Raw genomic sequence first — 17,370 nt, 5'->3', positions numbered from 1 at the left:
TCCATTGTGGACTGAGGACGGTGTTACTGAAAGGGCGGGGGAAGAGGTGGGGAGGGGTTTTGCACTCAACTTTGCTTGTCACTTGGGGATTTTCACTTTTCCCATCTGTAAAATGAAGACTAACAGTTGCTGTGCCACATAGAGGAAAGGCAGAAAGAATTATTTAGGGCATTGTGGTCCATCTTGATGTTAATTAACCTGTTCAGCAGATATTTACTGAGTGTCTACTGTGTATCAGCCACTGTGCTAGCACTAGAAGTACAAAAATGATTTCTAAAAAGCCCCCATCTTCAAGTTCACAGCAACAGGGCTGTAGTTGTTGCCTCCAGGGCTTGGAGCTTTGTGTGTGTTTTGGGGGGTGACTTGGACGGGTCTCTCCTTGAAAAGGACCTGGAGGGCCATACCCTTGGTCACCCCTATGGCCCGGCATCATGTGGAAGTGTCCTTTCTGTTGTGGAGCCTCTCCTGCTCTTGGGCCGGGCTGTGGGGCCTGAGCAAGGCATTACTTTCTGGCTCATGATGGGGTTGGGAAACTAAGGGTGGAACTGAGGGATTCAGCCATTTGGCCTCTTTCACCCTTATTCTTTCTGTTTTGTTCTCTGACAGGGTCTTTTCGGAATGATGGTTTGAAAGCTTCTGATGTCCTTCCCATCCTAAAGGAAAAAGTGGCCTTCGTGTCTGGTGAGTGTCTATGGAAGCTTCCTTTATAGTGGACCTAGAGAAGGTGTGTGTGTGTGTGTGTGTGTGTGTGTGCGCGCGCGTGTGTGCGCAGGCACTCACTTCTCTGTGTGCTAGTGAGAGAGGAGTGGTGGTGGAAGCGATGCTCAGAGAAGCTGCTTCCTCTCTCCAGAAGCAGGCAGAAAGGGAAGGGAGCTCTCTGGTCCCCGCTGGGTGTCCTGGAGGATGTTCACAACAAAGGGTGAGTACCCTCCCCCCACCATGCACCCACACACATCCACCTCATCCCACCCCACCCTCCCAGGCTTGTCAGGGCCACAGGAGCTGCTGAGGCCCCTCTGAGAGATGCTCCAGCTGGAGGGGTCTGTCCCTTTCACACATTCCCACAGGTTTTATTTGGGTTCATCTCTGGATGAACAGGTGGACAGGGGATTTAAATTTTTTCTTGCTCCTTCTTATCTCTCCTTCCAGCAAAGGGAACTCAAGTGAGTAGTTGTATCTATTTATTTATTTTTCTGAATAGTACTCATTTCCTACTTCTCTCTCCAACCCATCTTATGCACCGGGTCCCTTTAATGTCTAATTCAGGGGTTATCAAACTGTAGCCTGTGTTTTGCTGCAGGCCAGCCACCTGTTTTTGTAAGTGAAGTTTTACTGGAACATAGCCATGTGCATTCACTTAGTAGTGTATTAATTAGCTTCCTATTGCTGCTATAACAAGTTGCCACAAAGCTTGGTGGCTTACAGCAACAGAAATGTATTCTCTCACAGTTACGGAGGCCAGAAGTCCAAAATCAGTTTATTGGGCTGAAGTCAAAGTTTCAGCAGGCTGTACTGCTTCAGGAGGCTCTAGGGGAGAATTTGTTTCTTGCCCCCTTCCAGCTTCTGGGGGCTGCCAGCATCCCTTGGCTGGTGGCCACATCACTTCCATCTCTGCCTCCATGGTGGTATTGCCTTCTGCTCTTCTGTCTGTGTCAAATCTCCCAATGCCTCACGGTAAGGATACTTGTGACTGCACTTAGGGCCTACTCAGATATTCCAGGATAATCTTCCCATCATAGGAGCCCTATCTGCAAAAGCTCTTTTTCCAAATAAGGTGACATTTACAGGTTCCAGGGGTTAGGATTTGATATGTTTGGGGGTCATTATTCAGCTTTTTACAAGTATTGTCAATGGCTGCTTTGTTACTGTAACAGCAGAGTTGAGTAGTAGTAGTTCTAGCAGAGACCAGATGGCCACAAGCCTAAAATGTTTACCATGTGGCCCTTTAAGAAAAAGTTTGGTGACCCCTAATGTAATTGAAGCCAAACTATAAGGTGCACCAACATCACTCTGGGTGCCAGTTCTAGGGCATTAATATAGGCCTCCTGGATCAGAATCTCTGGCAGGGGCTGGGGGAATGGCAGTGTGAGAATAGCGAAGGATCATATTTTAAGAAATACACACAGGTGCTTAATACACCTTTGTGGATTGAGCCTTTGTTTCTGGATGATTCTGGTCATCTACAAGGAGTGGCGATTCAATCACAGTGAAAGAGCCAGCACAGTCCCACAGTGCAGGGGTTCACCCCTGCTGGTGGGTGATAGTCAAAATGGAGAGAAGGGAGAGAGAGGAAGGGGGTTTGAGGAAGGAGAAACCAAGTAGCAGGTGTCTCCCACCTGACCAGAGGGAAGAGGCGAGAGGGCAGAGTATGTGATGGTAGTATGTAAGCCTTTGAAAGGTACAAAGTGCATTCCATATTATTATTATTAGTAGTAGTAGTAGTAGTAGTAGTGGTAATAATAATATAGTGTTTTGCTATTGTTTTTGCTGTTAGAGAGAGTGGCTGGGAAGCTGCCTTTCCTTGCCCCATTTAGTGTTAGTTGCTGGCATATCTTATTAGGTGGTAAGCCCCTGTCACTGAAGATGGTGAAGCTCAGGCTGATCCCTTGGCAGGATCACGTGGCAGCGACTTCAGTATGGGTAGAGGTGGAAGACAACCTGCAAAGCCTTTGTAGTCTTGGATCTGGGTGCTTGCTGAGCATGTGGGAAGACCTTGTGTAGAAGTCCTGGGGCTGCTGGGCAGCACCAAGCCTCTGACTTCTGCTGTTGCCCATCATCTGGGTTCCCAGGACATGGCCCACAGCTCTGTAGGGAGCCAGAGCAGATCTTTTCCTTTTATTCTTTAATGCCTCGAGCCTATTTAACCTATTTAACCCGGTGTCCTCCCTCCCCCTGGGTGTCCTGCTAATTCTCCCATTCTCTATGCCTGATGCTTCCTCTATCCTCAGTGCATTCCCTGCACCTTCTGCCAGTTTGAGCCTTTCCTCTCTGTCCCAAGTCAGTTCCCACTTTGCCTCCTCCAGGAAGCCTTCCTGGCTTTTTTTTTTTTTTACACATCTTTATTGGAGTATAATTGCTTTACAATGGTGTGTTAGTTTCTGCCTTATAACAAAGTGAATCAACTATACATACACATATATCCCCATATCTCCTCCCTCTTGCATCTCCCTCCCACCCTCCCTATCCCACCCCTCTAGGTGGTCACAAAGCACCGAGCTGATCTCCCTGTGCCATGTGGCTGCTTCCCACTAGCTATCTATTTTACATTTGGGAGTGTATATATGTCCATGCCACTCTATCACTTCATCCCAGCTTACCGTTCCCCCTCCCCGTGTCCTCAGGTCCATTCTCTACATCTGCATCTTTATTCCTGTCCTGCCCCTAGGTTCTTCAGAACCTTTTTTTTTTTTTTTTTTAGATTCCATATATATGTGTTAGCATACGGTATTTGTTTTTCTCTTTCTGACTTACTTCAGTCTGTATGACAGACTCTAGGTCCATCCACCTCACTACAAATAACTCAATTTCAGCCTTCCTGGCTTTAATGCATACCCTCTGAGCACCATTCTGTTCCACATCAGTTCAGGGCATATGAGTGCAGACAGGGTACATTCTGACATGGGAACCCTTGCTTGATTGTTCGTGGTTTATTTTTTCCCATGTGAATTCCGTCAGAGCCCTGGGGCAGGGCCCAGCCAGCCCTAGAAAAGAGCTTCCCAAGTGTAGGGAGTTGTCCTAATGGAGTACAGAGCAGCAATGTGCCAGGAAGGCAGTTAGTTAGGCATGAGGCCAGTAGCTGCTTCCCAGAGTAGGACCAAGGGGGCCGGGGGTTGCAGCTCATGCCCATGTGTTGATGTGGGCCAGGCAGCCCGGGGTAAGTCTTTTTTTTTTTTTTTTTTTAATTGAAGTATAGTTGATTTACAACGTCTTGTTAATTTCTGCTGTACAGCAAAGTGACTCAGTTATATATATATATTCTTTTTCATATTCTTTTCCGTTATGGTTTATCACAGGATATTGAATATAGTTCCCTGTGCTATACAGTAGGACCTTGTTGTTTATCCATCCTATATATAATAGTTTACATCTGCTAATCCCAAACTCCCAATCCATCCCTCCCTTACCCCCCCTCCCCCTTGGCAACCACAAGTCTGTTCTCTATGTGGGGTAAGTCTTATTCATCTGCACGTGGTGCCAGGAGCTTCGGGGCTTAGGGAACGTTGTCCTTTTGTGCCTGGGAAGGACGCTGAGGGTGCCAGGGGGATGACTGGCTGCATCTAAAAAAAACCCGCAAAACAAAAAACAAACCAAAAAAGGCCCTTGTATCTTAAGCTTTTAGAAGACAGAACACAAAAATAAAACAAAATAAAGAAACCCAGAATTAAGTAATGCAGTGTAGTCGTTACATGTCTTTCTGAGCAGAAGCACTGCAGGAAGTGCTGAGCAGAGAAACGAAGTGCTGGTTGAGCTCCCTCCCCTGCTGGTGCCCAGCACGGCCAGGGGAAGGGGAAGTTGCGCTGCCATGGGAACGTGCATTTGGAATAATCCAGGGCAGCCCACCACTGTGTGGGTGTGTGCACGTGTGTGAGACAGGATCTGTGGCTGTGCTCCGGGGCCTCTGTCGTTTCAGCCCTGCCCCATCCTGCTCCGTATTCTCAGCCGTGGGCTCTCCCTTTGCTCTCTCTCTGGCTTCCTTCACGTGCTTCCGACTCCCACTTGCAACACCCACTGTCCCTTTTATCCAGCCTTCTCGTGCAGGCCCATTTCACCCCTGCTCTCTGTGTGCGCCCACACCCTCCTTTTGGCCCCCTCCTGATGTCCCTCTCTGCTGCCTTTTCTCCCATCAACATCAAGCCCGTGTTCCCAGAGGAACTCCACACTGCTGTGGTGCAATTTTATACTCTGGACCCGTGTCTCAAAGCATGTTCCATAGAACAACAGTCGCATGAGGTGATCCTCAAAAAAAGAAAACGGGGTCTACCCTCAAATAAGTTTGGGAAATGCTGCCTATTACAGTCCCACTCTTGGAGATTTGCCATGTTCATTAAAGCACATGTCCTTCAAGCACATGAAAGCGTTTCCCAAGCTACAAATAATGCATTCCCTTAAAAAAACATCATGTGTGTCCATTAGCATCTTGCAGAACTGTAGTTACATGAGCCAAACTTTTGGTACGATTTCCTAGATGTATGTTCTTGTCCTCCCCCCAAAGTACCCTAACCTACTTACCCTAGTTGGAGCCTGCCTCCCCCTGAAAAATGTGAGTGCCATCCTCCCCCACCTCAGTCAGGTTCGCCTTAACCTCCCCTCTTTCAGCCTTGCCTCCTCCCCAGCCCCGTCCTGCCCGGCCTTTGTGGGAGGGGACCAGTGTCGTTTCTTGCCCATCTAACCACCCCCTCCCTCTTTATTCTCTATATTCCCATCTTATAGCTCCCAGCACCAAAGCCTCCACTGAGTAGGCAAACAGCAGGTGTTGGATGAGCAGGGGGATGGCGCTGCTGAAGATCCTGCCACCATCTCTATTGCCTTTTCAAAACTTGGCTCTTTGGTCTCCCGCCATCTGGGGTCCACTTCCACAGTGCACACTGGCTTTAGCAAAGGGTTCTCATTCTTTATCTCTGCTCATTGCCCTCTGGAACTTCAGCACTCATGTCAGTTATCAGTCAAATCCTCCAGCTTCATGGCTCCTCAGTCTCCTTGGCACCAAAGTCTTCCATCTCCCGACCGTGGCCACACACATCCAAGACCTTGAGCCTTGATATGTCTGTCTGTGGCCTTAGCCTCTCACCTTGGGCCATTGCTGGTGTTCCCCTATCAGTTGGGGGAGTATGGATATCAGATAAAACATCTGCTGTTCCCTCTCCCCTGGGAACTCATGAACCAGTAGGCCATTTCCTACCCTCACTGAGCCCTCCCCACTTAGCCCATGCGTTAGTTCTATTCTGCCTTCGCTCAAGTTAGAGCCTAGCATGGACACCACGGCCAGACCTTTCAACAGAGCTCTCACTGTGCCCTGGTACCCTGCCCCCTACTCTTAAACCCACATGGTACCCAGTCCTGCTGTCCATTCTCTAGGGACACTCTCCAGCGGTGGTCCATCCTCCTTTCTCCCAGCACCTCAAGCCCACCCTGACCCTCAACACTCTATTTCACCTAGAGAAACAGTGAGAGCTCAGCGGTCCCCCAGGCACCGCTGAGCTCTCCCTCTCCGTAACTTATCTTTGTTTCCTCCTGCCTCTTTGAGTTCTATCAGTCTGCTGAAGAGAAAGGGGCAGAACCCCTCCCCTTGTACCTACTCTGAATCCTTGGTCCATCCGTTGTCCCCACTCTTTCCAGTGTAATGATTCTCTTCCTTTATGCCTGTTCCTCCTCTTCTTCCTACAGTCTTGCAAGTTCATCTCCTTTCTGAAAAATACCTGCCTTGATCATGCAGCCCTCTCTGGACTCCTTATCCATTCTTCCTGGAGGGAAGGAATTCCACTTCCCCAGGTCTTCTCCCCCCACCACCCCCCTCCCCTGCCATCTGGAACCTTCTGCAGCCAACATTATGAAACTCCTGTCTCCCAGGGCATAACTTGCTCTGCTCAGGAGGGACAGTGCCAGCAGCCCTCCAAGCCTCTTAGGTAGCCTTTGCCATCAGACCAGCCTTGGCTCCCCGTGTTCCCTTAGCTCTACTCTTAAACCATCCACAGAAGGTCAGTGAGAAGGACAACAGCTGCAGTTAAAACCACCCAAGAGGTACAGATGAACCTATTTGCAGGGCAGGAATACAGACGCAGACGTAGAGAACGGACTTGTGGACACAGTGGGGGAAGGGAAAGGGGGGATGAACTGGGAGATTAGGATTGACATGTATACACTACCATGTGTAAAATAGCTAGCTAGTGGGAACCTGCTGTATAGCACAGGGAGCTCAGCTCGTTCTCTGTGATGACCTAGATGGATGGGGTGGTCGGGGGGGAGGGAGGTCCAAGAGGGAGGGGATGTATGTATACATATAGCTGATTCACAACATTGTAAAGCAATTATACTCCAAATTTAAAAAAAACAAAGAACACCCAAGAGTGAAAATCCTTCGGGTGAGGTCAAGGCTGGAGGGCAAGGTGGAGAGTGAGGGAGAACCTCCCAGCTTTGAGGGAACTTCCCACTTGATTCCTTCACTTCCTTTCTCTCCTGTGGAAGGCAGTTGGGAGATGGGGATCACGTACAAGGTAGATGAGATGAGGTTGGTTATCCATACATGGAACCAGAGCCTGTGGTTTGAAAGGTTTGGAGTTGGGGGCCAGGGTCAAACTCTGTGGTATATCTACACAAATCTGCCCTGGTAGGGGGCTGCAGGGAAGGGACGGTGGTGCTGACATATTTTTTTCTTCAGGGTCAGATCTCGCAGTGGCCCTGCTCTTGTTTGACCCTCCTTATTTCCTCCTCAGGAGTGCCCTGGAATGGACTGGATTTTGTTTGTCAAGACTTCCCTCTGTCTTGTGCTTTCTGGACCCCACAGTCAGAGGGAAACATTATTCATGAACTCATACTGGGTGGGGCCCTGGGAGGCTCTGCTTTTCCTTGGAAAAGATCCTTCTTCAGGGGGCTGAGCTTTAAGCTTCTTTTCCAGTATTGGTGGTGGCCATGCCAGCCCTTACTCCCTCTTGCTCTAGATCCCTTTGTGGTCCCTGCTCTGGGGGATGTTGGGTGGCAGCCTGAGATGCGTGCAGGATGGGGCGTCTGTGATCATGACACAGAGTTTTCTTTGTGAAATAGGCAGTGCCTGTAAGGACATAGTTACTACACCTTAGCTTGGTCCTCATCTAACCTTCCTGAGAAACTTGGTCCTGCTTCCCAATCATAGCATCCATTAACAAAGAAAATTTTAAATCGTAGAATAAATAGTGAGTAGAAAGTTTGGAAAATAGAGGAAAGAAAAAGCAACCATGTAAAATCCCAGCCTTCTGATAGCAAACAATGATCATCATCTCAGTTACTCCCTCCAGCTTTTTTTAAAGCCTGATATTTAGAAAACATTTGTAATCCTAGTGTGTACCTATGCATTTGCAGCGATTAAGACCTTGAGCATCCTATTCCCAATAAAGATTCATGTGCTCCTCCAGCAGGAGTGACGGATGGCACCTCAGGCAGGCAGGCAGGGGTGGATCCTTGGTTGTGTAGAACACACTTAGGTCTTCTCTATGAATCTAAAGACCTCCCAGCAATGATGTCCCTGCTGGATGCTTTAAGGGCTTCTCACCGTGGTATTCAGTTAATCTTGAGCACTTCCTGCTCATAGAGGTCTGCAAAGAGAAGTGAACTGGAGGTTGAATTTCCAAAGACCATAGCACTTTTAATGGCTTGTTTTCTCAGTACGAGCAGTTATCACTTCCTTCATTATCGTCTCACATTTGTGAAGAGTACTTGTCAAAGTGCTTCCCCATGTGCCATCTTATCAGGTCTTGCAGCAACCCTGTAACGTAGTCATCATTATTTTCATCTGCATATTGCAGATGAGACATCAGAAAAGTCAAAAGACTTGCCCAGGGTCACGCACGTTCCCCGCACCCAAACCCCATGCCCTTGCCCTTGCTCTAAGCAGTGACTGGATTTCTCTGGGCACCATCCTTCTGCCTGTTTCCAGCACAGTTTCTAGCTGGTTTTCTTAAACTCCCTTCTCTTCCTCCCTGCAGGGGGCCGTGATAAGCGAGGTGGACCAATCCTGACCTTCCCTGCTCGCAGCAATCATGACAGAATAAGACAGGAAGACCTGCGGAAACTCGTGACCTATCTGGCCAGCGTGCCAAGGTAAGGTGAATGTCCTGCAGGGGAGGGAGGGGGAAGCTGGACTGATGCAAGGGAGTTGGAATGAGCCTCCATCCCTGCCAGGGGCCTGGCTGTTTCTGCCCTTGGAATGGATTCTAATTATTTCTGGAACATCATCACCCATTGTTCACCTCATTCCCATCATTCCCATTGTTACTGCTGGGATTCATATGGATGGAGTGGGAGCTGGATGTGGGAACCATGGGCAGAGGTGAAGGTCCTAGGCTAAGAGGACCGGGACAGGCCCTGGAAGAGGTGACAGTGTGGCCTCGGGAGCAGGGATGGGAAACTGTTCTTTACCTTGGGAAAATGGGAATTCTGGCTGATTCCACTCTGGCTTGTGTAATGGATTTTTTTTCTAAAACCTCTGGCTTATGAATATGTTTGTGGCTTTTAGAGTTTGGGGCAAATAACTCCACTTATATCATTCAAGAGGCAGCCTTAAACTCAATCTAAGTCATGCATTTTCAATGGGGGGTAATATTGCCTCCAAGGGGGATGAGAATTCGTTCTTGGGGATGGCAAAAAAAAACTTATTCTTTTATGTATTAAGCGCAGCTATACACATAGTACATAAACAGATATATACAATATATTCATGGTGTTAAAATCTCATTGGGTGGGTGATTAAGGAAAAAAGTATAAAATGTCTCTTTTGGGGCAGGGGATGACTTTTAAAAAGGGTTGAGAAACACGGATTTCTGAGTGTTGCTAGGTGGTGCTGACCTCAGAGGGTGGTGAGGGAGACATGCCAGGGACATGGTGTATATTTTTAAAGAAGGGGTAGGAGAGGCCTTTGCATAGTCAGAGAATCATAGAATGTGAGAGCCGGAAGAGCCCTGAGAAGTAATCCAGGCAAATACGTGTCGTGTTGTGCTTAGGAAACAAGGTCCATATGGGATTAGAGTTGCTTCCGGGGGTTGGGCAGCGGCAGAGCTTGGTCAGAACCCTCCTGACTCCTGCCCCAGTGCTCTCCTCATCCTTGCTCGTGGCCAGCAAGAACTCCGTTCTCTGCCTCTTAGTGGGCTTGGAGCCTGTCAGGTGTTCGATGTGGTAAATAAGAAGTGATGCCTGGGGCCTTTAGAACCTTCATCTTGTCTCTGTGCATTTTATAGGGGAATTAGTCAGTCACAGAGAGGACGTCTGCCTTTGCGGGGAGACCTTGGCTAATTGTTGAACGTGCTGATTAAGTTCTTGAAGCAGGTGTCAAGCGAGGCGAGCACTTCATTTGAAAGAGCTGTGGCAGTGCGGGGGGGGGGGGGGCACATGTACAGAGGTTGGTGGATGGTGACGGGCAGGTGGTAAAGGGGATTCAGGAGCCGTCATCGAATGCTTGGAAGGATGTGGAACAGAATGGGGAGCCCTGAAGAGCTCTAGCAGAAGGCTGTGGACAAGTAGATGTCAGATGGTGCCGTTCTTTTCTTCATGCTATCCACAGGGAACCTGACAAAAGATGAAAGGTCCTAAGCTCCAATGAAAGGGACTTAGGTTATATCCGAAGAAGAACTTCTAAACTTTGAGTGCATGAGACTTGGATGAAGAATAGAATAGAAGAGTTTTTCCCCAGAGGTCTTTATACAGAAGAAATATTCCCATCTGTCTTGGAGACAAGGAGATGGATTAAATAACCCATGATTGATGAGGGTAATTTAGCAATTTAGCCATCTAGGGGCTAAGCATTTTTAAAAGCATCTTTCCCGAGTGTACTACTAACAGGAATAAAACTAGGCGTTTTCTGAAGCGATATATAGGAAAAGTTTTCTGGGGACCCATGACAGACTCTTAGTTCTTTTAGAGACTGAAGAAATTTGGGATCCTGAAGGCTATGTTTTTCTTTCTGGTAGGTTTATCACATCCCTGCAGCTAATGCACACTCATCTTTTCTTTAGAATAGCAGGTGAAAGAATTGGAAGACCATTTTCTTAACTCTGACTTGTTAAGCAAAGATGGGACAAAACAGATGGGAAGCAATTAAAAAGGCAGAGGTTTCTGCTGAGTGAAGGGGAGCAAAACCCAAGAGGGGCTGGGAGGAAGGATGGTTGTGTGAAATGAATGGGAAGAAATAGTCCCACTATCCTGTGTGAAGGCCAGGTCATGTCTGTACTACTGCATTCAATTCTGCAACATTGAACTCTGCCAACCCCCTTTTAGGAGCTACGTGGACCAGTTAGAGCAGGGGTCCCCAACCACCACTGGTCTGTGGCCTGTTAGGAACCGGGCCACACAGCAGGAGGTGAGTAGCGGGTGAGCGAGCGAAGCTCCATCTGTATTTACAGCCACTCCCCATTGCTCACATTACCGCCTGAGCGCCACCTCCTGTTAGCATTATGGTGAGTTGTATAATTGTTTCATTATATATTACAGTGTAATAATAATAGAAATAAAGTGCACAATGAATGTAATGTGCTTGAATCATCCCGAAACCATCCCCCACCCCCTTCCATGGAAAAATTGTCTTCCATGAAACCGGTCCCTGGTGCCAAAAAGGTTGGGCACCACTGAGTTAGCGTGTTGTCAGGAGAGCAGCACACCGAGGGAGCCACAAACTGTGTCTCTTCAGTTGAAGGACTGAAGGATGTTTTCTTGCAGGAGTGAAAATGGAAGAAAAGTGATTCCTGACTTCAGGTATCAGGAGAGCTGCCCCAAAGAGGAGGGAACGGGCATGGTCTCTGTCGAATCAAAGGGTAGAAGTTAGAGAGATCAGGACTCTGAAGTGGAGAAGGAATCTGCCCAGGAGCTGTCCAGCAGTAACGCTGCTGCCTCTGGAGAAAGTGAGCTTCCTGTCGCTGGCTACTAGATGACCTTCTGTTAGCGATGCTGTAGGAAGGATTCCTCCAGTGGATTGGAGGCTGGATTAGATCATTTCTAAGAAGCTTTCCTGTCCTGAATTCTTTGTTTCTATGATATTGGGAAAAAATACATCATAAAATCTAGAACCTCAAAACAGTATTACCACCCCACCAACATACACTCTCTTTCTCAGGTTCCCTAAATAATTTAAGGCCTAGGATTTCACTTCAGATCTTGTCTACATCTTAAATCCTAAGAGAACTGCTTTCCTGTCCCCTTGTACTCTGGGTCGGAATTTTGAGGTATCAGCCGGGGCTAAGCATCATCCTGGAGTGATGTGTTTGTGACAGTACCAGTTACGCTTTTGGGATCCATCTCAGCCTGGGATGAGTCCTTTCCAACTTCCCTTTCTTGCTTCTGCTGAGTATGAGCATCTATCTCCTTGGGCTTCTCCAAGCTTTCTGTTATCTTCTTCTGAGGAATCATGGGATATTAGGGTAGGAAGAGAGGCCTTAAGAGTCTTCTAATTCAACTTTCTGACAACTCCATTCACTCAATTTAACAAATATTTATTGAGTGCCTACCATGAGCCAGGGCATGGATAGGTATCTGGGTGAACTCCCGTGTTATCTTTCCTGCCATCCATCCTACACTTATCTAGCTTTTTTGTCCTTCTGCTCTACTATCTGCTTGCAGTTACTTGTACCTGAAAGGAGTGGAAAGGAAATACTCAGAAACAATCAGTTGATGAATGTCCCTAGAAATTGAGAGACAGATAGAAAATCTAGGCTGAGAGTAAACCGTCACCCCAGCATAACTCACAGTATGGATAATCTACCCACTGTGATAATTGGGAGTTGACCATATGCTTGGAATAGAAATTTCTAAGTATCTAGTAAAGAAATCCCAGGTGGTTTTATTGCATTGAGTTCCTTCTCTTCTTCATCATTGTTATCCTGCTTTGTCATGATCATCTTTCTGCAGCTCCCAAGGGTACCGATTGTTAGCCCCTTGATGTATCAGCCACTTAACTCTGTTCTTAGCAGTGCTGCTGAGATGCTGGCTGAGTGTTCCAGCAAGGAATGCAGGTGTCATACTGGTGGGGAAAGATGACAAGAAATTAAGATGGGATATTCTGCAATGCCAATCAAACCAAGGTGTCAATATTCACAGCTTATTATTTGATAACATTTGCTCTTGTTCTGCTGATTTCAGCAAGAGATAAATTGGGCTTATAGCCAGCACTATCTTTGTGCAGCATCACCAGAAAATAGAAATAAGCAGAGAGAGCCAGGAAGACAGTTAAAAGATGAGTAGGTAAAAACTGCAAGGATTTCCTCCCATTATATTCAGCATGAGAGAAACCAAGCTATGGAAACTGTCATCACTGAATCCGTCTGTTGTAAGGGCCTGTTGAGTTGTGTCATTGGCATCCTGCCCTTTGCTCTGAGATCATCAATTAAAGGAGGATGCAGGGAGTAGTGATGGAAGGTTCAGAAAATAGAGCCAATGAGGACATTTGCCTAAAGTTTATCCCTTTCCAGATCCCTTTTTAATTTCTTTTGTTGCTTATATATAAAGGGTTTATAATTTCTATTACACTTCCCACATTCTACACAAATTTCTTAGCAATATCAGTAAAGTGTTCCTGTTGTTAGGTGTACATAGTCCAAGCCCTGAAGGGCAAGTAGTATTCTACTCTGCTGCTAAGGAACGTAACATCACAATAGTAACAACCATTGTCGGTGATCACCTTCCTTGGAGCCATACAGACCCTCACAGCAAAGCGAAGAGAGGCATCTTCGGATAGACGGAAGGCACTGGGGTTCAGATCCCAGCTCTACCACTTCTGAGTCAGGGAACATATGACCACTCCACCCGGGTTATCTGAGAAGAGTTTAACAAAGGCACACTTGACAATGATGCGAGTAGGCAACAGGGAAAGCAGCAAGGTTTGGATTTCCAAGTTATCCCAGAGCTGGCAATAGGAGGGAGGGAAGACATTACGACTTCTGGCCCTGAAGGGGCAAGGTGAGGAGAGGTGCATAGAACCTGGAGACGTAGCTGTATGAGAGGGCTGCTTGACAAGAGCTGTGACCTTCAGTAGAGAGTTGCCACCAACTCACGGTGATTCCACGATGTGGGGCAAGGGAAGTTGATACTCTTGCTTCACCCCTCCCATTCTCTGACCTCCTGTCATTGTTTGTCATTGATTGAATGCAACCAAAGCCAGGTGACAGGGGGCTCATTGAGGCAGTCCATGTGGGTCAGCCTCCCAGGGCATCGGGTAGAGGGGAGAAGATGGAGAATGGATTCAGAGGGGCAAAAGGAAGATGCTTGACATAGGGTGAGACCTTGGGCATATGACTCAACTTTTCTGAGTCCAGTATTCTAATTTTTAATTTGGAAAAAGAACGACCATCCCACAAGGGTGTTGTGAGGAAACTATGTAGCAATCTCTCATGCCTAGCACCCAGGCAGGTACTAACGGCAGCAGGTGTGGCCACTGGAGAGGGGTGATTGGCCCCAGATGCCCCCGACCAAGCTGTGTCTCACCAGGTGTGGCTCACACCCCCTTTGCTTCCTTCCCACCTTGCCTAGTCCCTGCAGTAGGTTGGGCCGCCCCCTTGGGGGCACAGGAAGGCAGGCAGGAGGGGTTTAAGCCCCCTCCCCCCTCTAAGCAGGCTCCAGCCTACCTTGCCCTCACCCTGGAATCCAGTGCAGTGATGAAAATGGAGAGTCACCTTTATCCAGGTGAGGCCCAGGAAGCCTGGGCTCCCGGTGGCAGCCACTTAAGGCGGGCTAGAGCCACTCCCTGTCCCTGTCTGCTTCCACTCTAGACCTCGGTTTCCCCTTCCTTCCCTCACTCGGGGCACTAATAACAAGGAGCTAGCCTTGCCCACTCCCATCTTTCTGCTCCTCCCCACCCCCCAAGGTTCTGGTTCCATCTTTCCTCTGTTCACAAACTACCTCTGGACAGTTGTGTTGTTTTTTGTTCAATGTTTCATTCATTCCTTTTTTTTTTTTTTTTTCCAGAAAAGGATATTTTTTTATTCAAATAACTGCAAATAGGAAACCAGAGCAGGGGGCCCAGGCTGGGACAAATAATGGCTACCTCCTCCCTGACAGAACAGGGGGAGAAGGTGGCCCCTACACCTGACGGTCACCACCGGCCCCCCTCCTTACTCTGCTGCAGCATCCTAGGGGCAGGGCCCCACCTTCCCTGGGACTGGGGTAGCCGGTAACCCAGCCTGCTTTGCCCCAGGCCCCTTCCCCTAAGAGCATCTTGGAGGAGGGGAATGTGGACAGAACAGGAGGCAATGAGGATGAACATTTGGCGCTGGTAGCAGCAGCAATGACGGATGTCTAAGGTGCCTAGCACCCGGACATTCAGTACTTTATAGTCTGTCTCCTAAAGGAACCTAATAATAATAATAACTATAAGTATAAATACATATATGGCAATATTTGCTACATATGAAGGAAGAGATGTAATGTATGTGTCAGTTATAAAGCATAATAATAAATGGAACACCTGAGAGCCCACCCCTAAAATCAGAAGCAGAGCCTCACCTCTGCTCTTGAAGCTACCTGTGGCTCTTCCCCACCCTAATCTCACCTACTTCTCCCAGAAGTAACTATTATCCTCAGTTTTGTGTTTATCCTTGTCTGGCTTCTTTTGGTATAGCTTACCACATGTTTGCATAAATGATATATTGTTTAGTTTTGCATGATTTTGAGCTTTATAAAAATGGTATTATACCATGTATAGTTTTCTGTGACTACTGTGCTATGCAACAACATGGATAAATCTTCAAACATAATTTTGAGTTGAAAAAAAGCACTTAATGCTTCCAACCTCTGGAACTGATCTATTAAGTAATACATAAATGCTAGCCATTATTATTATCTTCAAACCTACATGATTGCACTGTTGTGAGTATTCTGTATACATTAACTGAGTTTTCACAGCATTTTGAGATGGGTATTATTTATTCCCATTTTGCATATGAGGAAACTGAGTCTCAGAGAGGTTAGATAACTTGCCAATGGACACACAGCCAGTGTAATTTGGAGCACCAGAGCCTGCGCTTTTATCCACTGAATAGATGAGGAGGCCAGAGTGAAGGAGGCAGTGGTTGATGGAGTGCAGGGGACAGATTTGGAGAGAGAAGGAAGGTAGACCCTGAAGGATGGGACTGGATTGGAGCAGGACAGTAGAAGAGGGTAGTAAGGAGATGAGGGGCAGATGATGTAATCTTGGTGGGCAGTGGCATCCTGTCCATCAAGCCTGCTCCCTCCAAGGTTCTCTTTGGGTTTTAAGTGTGAAGCTTGCTGCAGGTGGGAAATGCAGGTGGCAGTTGCCTGAAACCTGGGTTTCTGCTGGCCAAGACAGCAGTGGCGACTGTGGATGTGCAGGATAATGGAGGTGGTGGGGGGTGCCTCAGACTTCCTCCCCCAGGTCTTTGTGTTCAGTTTTAGACACACAAATGCTACTCATTAATGCTCATCTGTGGATGATAGTTAACTATTTTTCAGTAATTAATTACACTAAGGGATGTAGTGGGGGGAAAAAAAGCACTTAAGACCATGGAAACTATTCAAAGAGGTAAGTAAAAAGGCTGTCTGTAGTAGGGATGCTGAACATAAAGCCTGGAATGGTGGGGGTGGTCTCTTTTGTATTCTAGGGGGCTCATCCTGTTCTGTTTCCTCGGGTCTTAGATGTTTCTTTCACTCAGCCACCTGCCTAGTTCGATCTTGCCTTGCTCTGGCGTCAGAAGCACAATTCTGGCATTACTCAGCAGTCAGCTGATAGGCATTCTGAACTTAGTTCACTTCCTTGACCATGCCACTGCTGGACTTGACGGGTCTGTGTCTATGCTGGTGCAGTTCTGAGGCAGAGGGGCCAACCAGAGGGACTCATGGAAACCCTGTGCAAAGCAACTGTGTGTGTGTGCGTGCGTGCATGTGTGTGTGTGTATGTATGTATGTATAGAGTGGGGAGAGCCAGCTGTGATGCTTCACTTGCAGAGGCAAGCATTTGTGATTCCCTGGAGAACAATAACCTGGACAATCAGAGGCGGAAACCATGTGGTCATGAAGTAACTATGAGAAGCAGCACTCATTATTCCAGAAATGCTTCCAGTAAACGCCTTTAGGTGATAAATCAAGGATCCAGCACTGGACAAAAGGATTCCTGTTGGAGAGGGTGTGTTGTTTTTTCTTCACATGCATCTTCAATGTGACCCCTAGAAGGGACTTTGGACATTGCCACTGACTTGGTGGGAGTGGAACTGTGGACTAATAGAGGAAGAAAGAGTGGCCTTGAGGACAAATATTGATCCTGGAAATTATTCAGGGGATTCCAGTCCAGGAAGAATGAACCCCTGAACCCTCCCCTGTAGGAGGAGAAATGTGCATGCAGCTGACAAATTGCCTCGCCTGTAAAATAGGCATAGAGATATCACCAGACACAACGGTAGTGAGGATTACTAGAGAACACAGGTAAGGTACCTAGCCTAGGACTCGGCACACAGCACGGGCTGGTGGCAAACAGTGGTTTCTTTCCCTTTCCTTGCTTGGCAGTGGGGACCTTGTTTTGTCACTTGTCCTTTATTGTCTCTAGCACAGCTTTGTCAAAGTCAAGGTTAGGGTGATGGTTAAGGTTAGGATAAGAGCTAGTAGAATAGTAGTAATAGTAGTAAGATCAGTATCGCCTAGCAGGCTTGTAATAAATACTGAATGAATGAATATATATGCCTAATAGTGTGA

General features: G+C 47.4%; 1 protein-coding gene across 1 annotated transcript in view; it reads left to right on the top strand.

Moving 5' to 3' along the window:
- KALRN (kalirin RhoGEF kinase) overlaps nucleotides 1-17,370 on the top strand; it is a 655,634-nt gene that overhangs the window by 193,184 nt on the left and 445,080 nt on the right. The window contains exons 2-3 of the mRNA XM_036850143.1: nucleotides 607-681; nucleotides 8,676-8,790. Coding sequence (XP_036706038.1) covers nucleotides 607-681; nucleotides 8,676-8,790 — 190 coding nt within the window. The remainder of the gene's footprint in view (nucleotides 1-606; nucleotides 682-8,675; nucleotides 8,791-17,370) is intronic.

Source organism: Balaenoptera musculus, chromosome 4 (genome assembly GCF_009873245.2).
Source record: "Balaenoptera musculus isolate JJ_BM4_2016_0621 chromosome 4, mBalMus1.pri.v3, whole genome shotgun sequence".
NCBI classification, from domain to species: Eukaryota; Metazoa; Chordata; class Mammalia; order Artiodactyla; family Balaenopteridae; genus Balaenoptera; species Balaenoptera musculus.
Note: the sequence above shows the minus strand (reverse complement) of the source record. Positions and strands in the feature narration are given on the sequence as shown.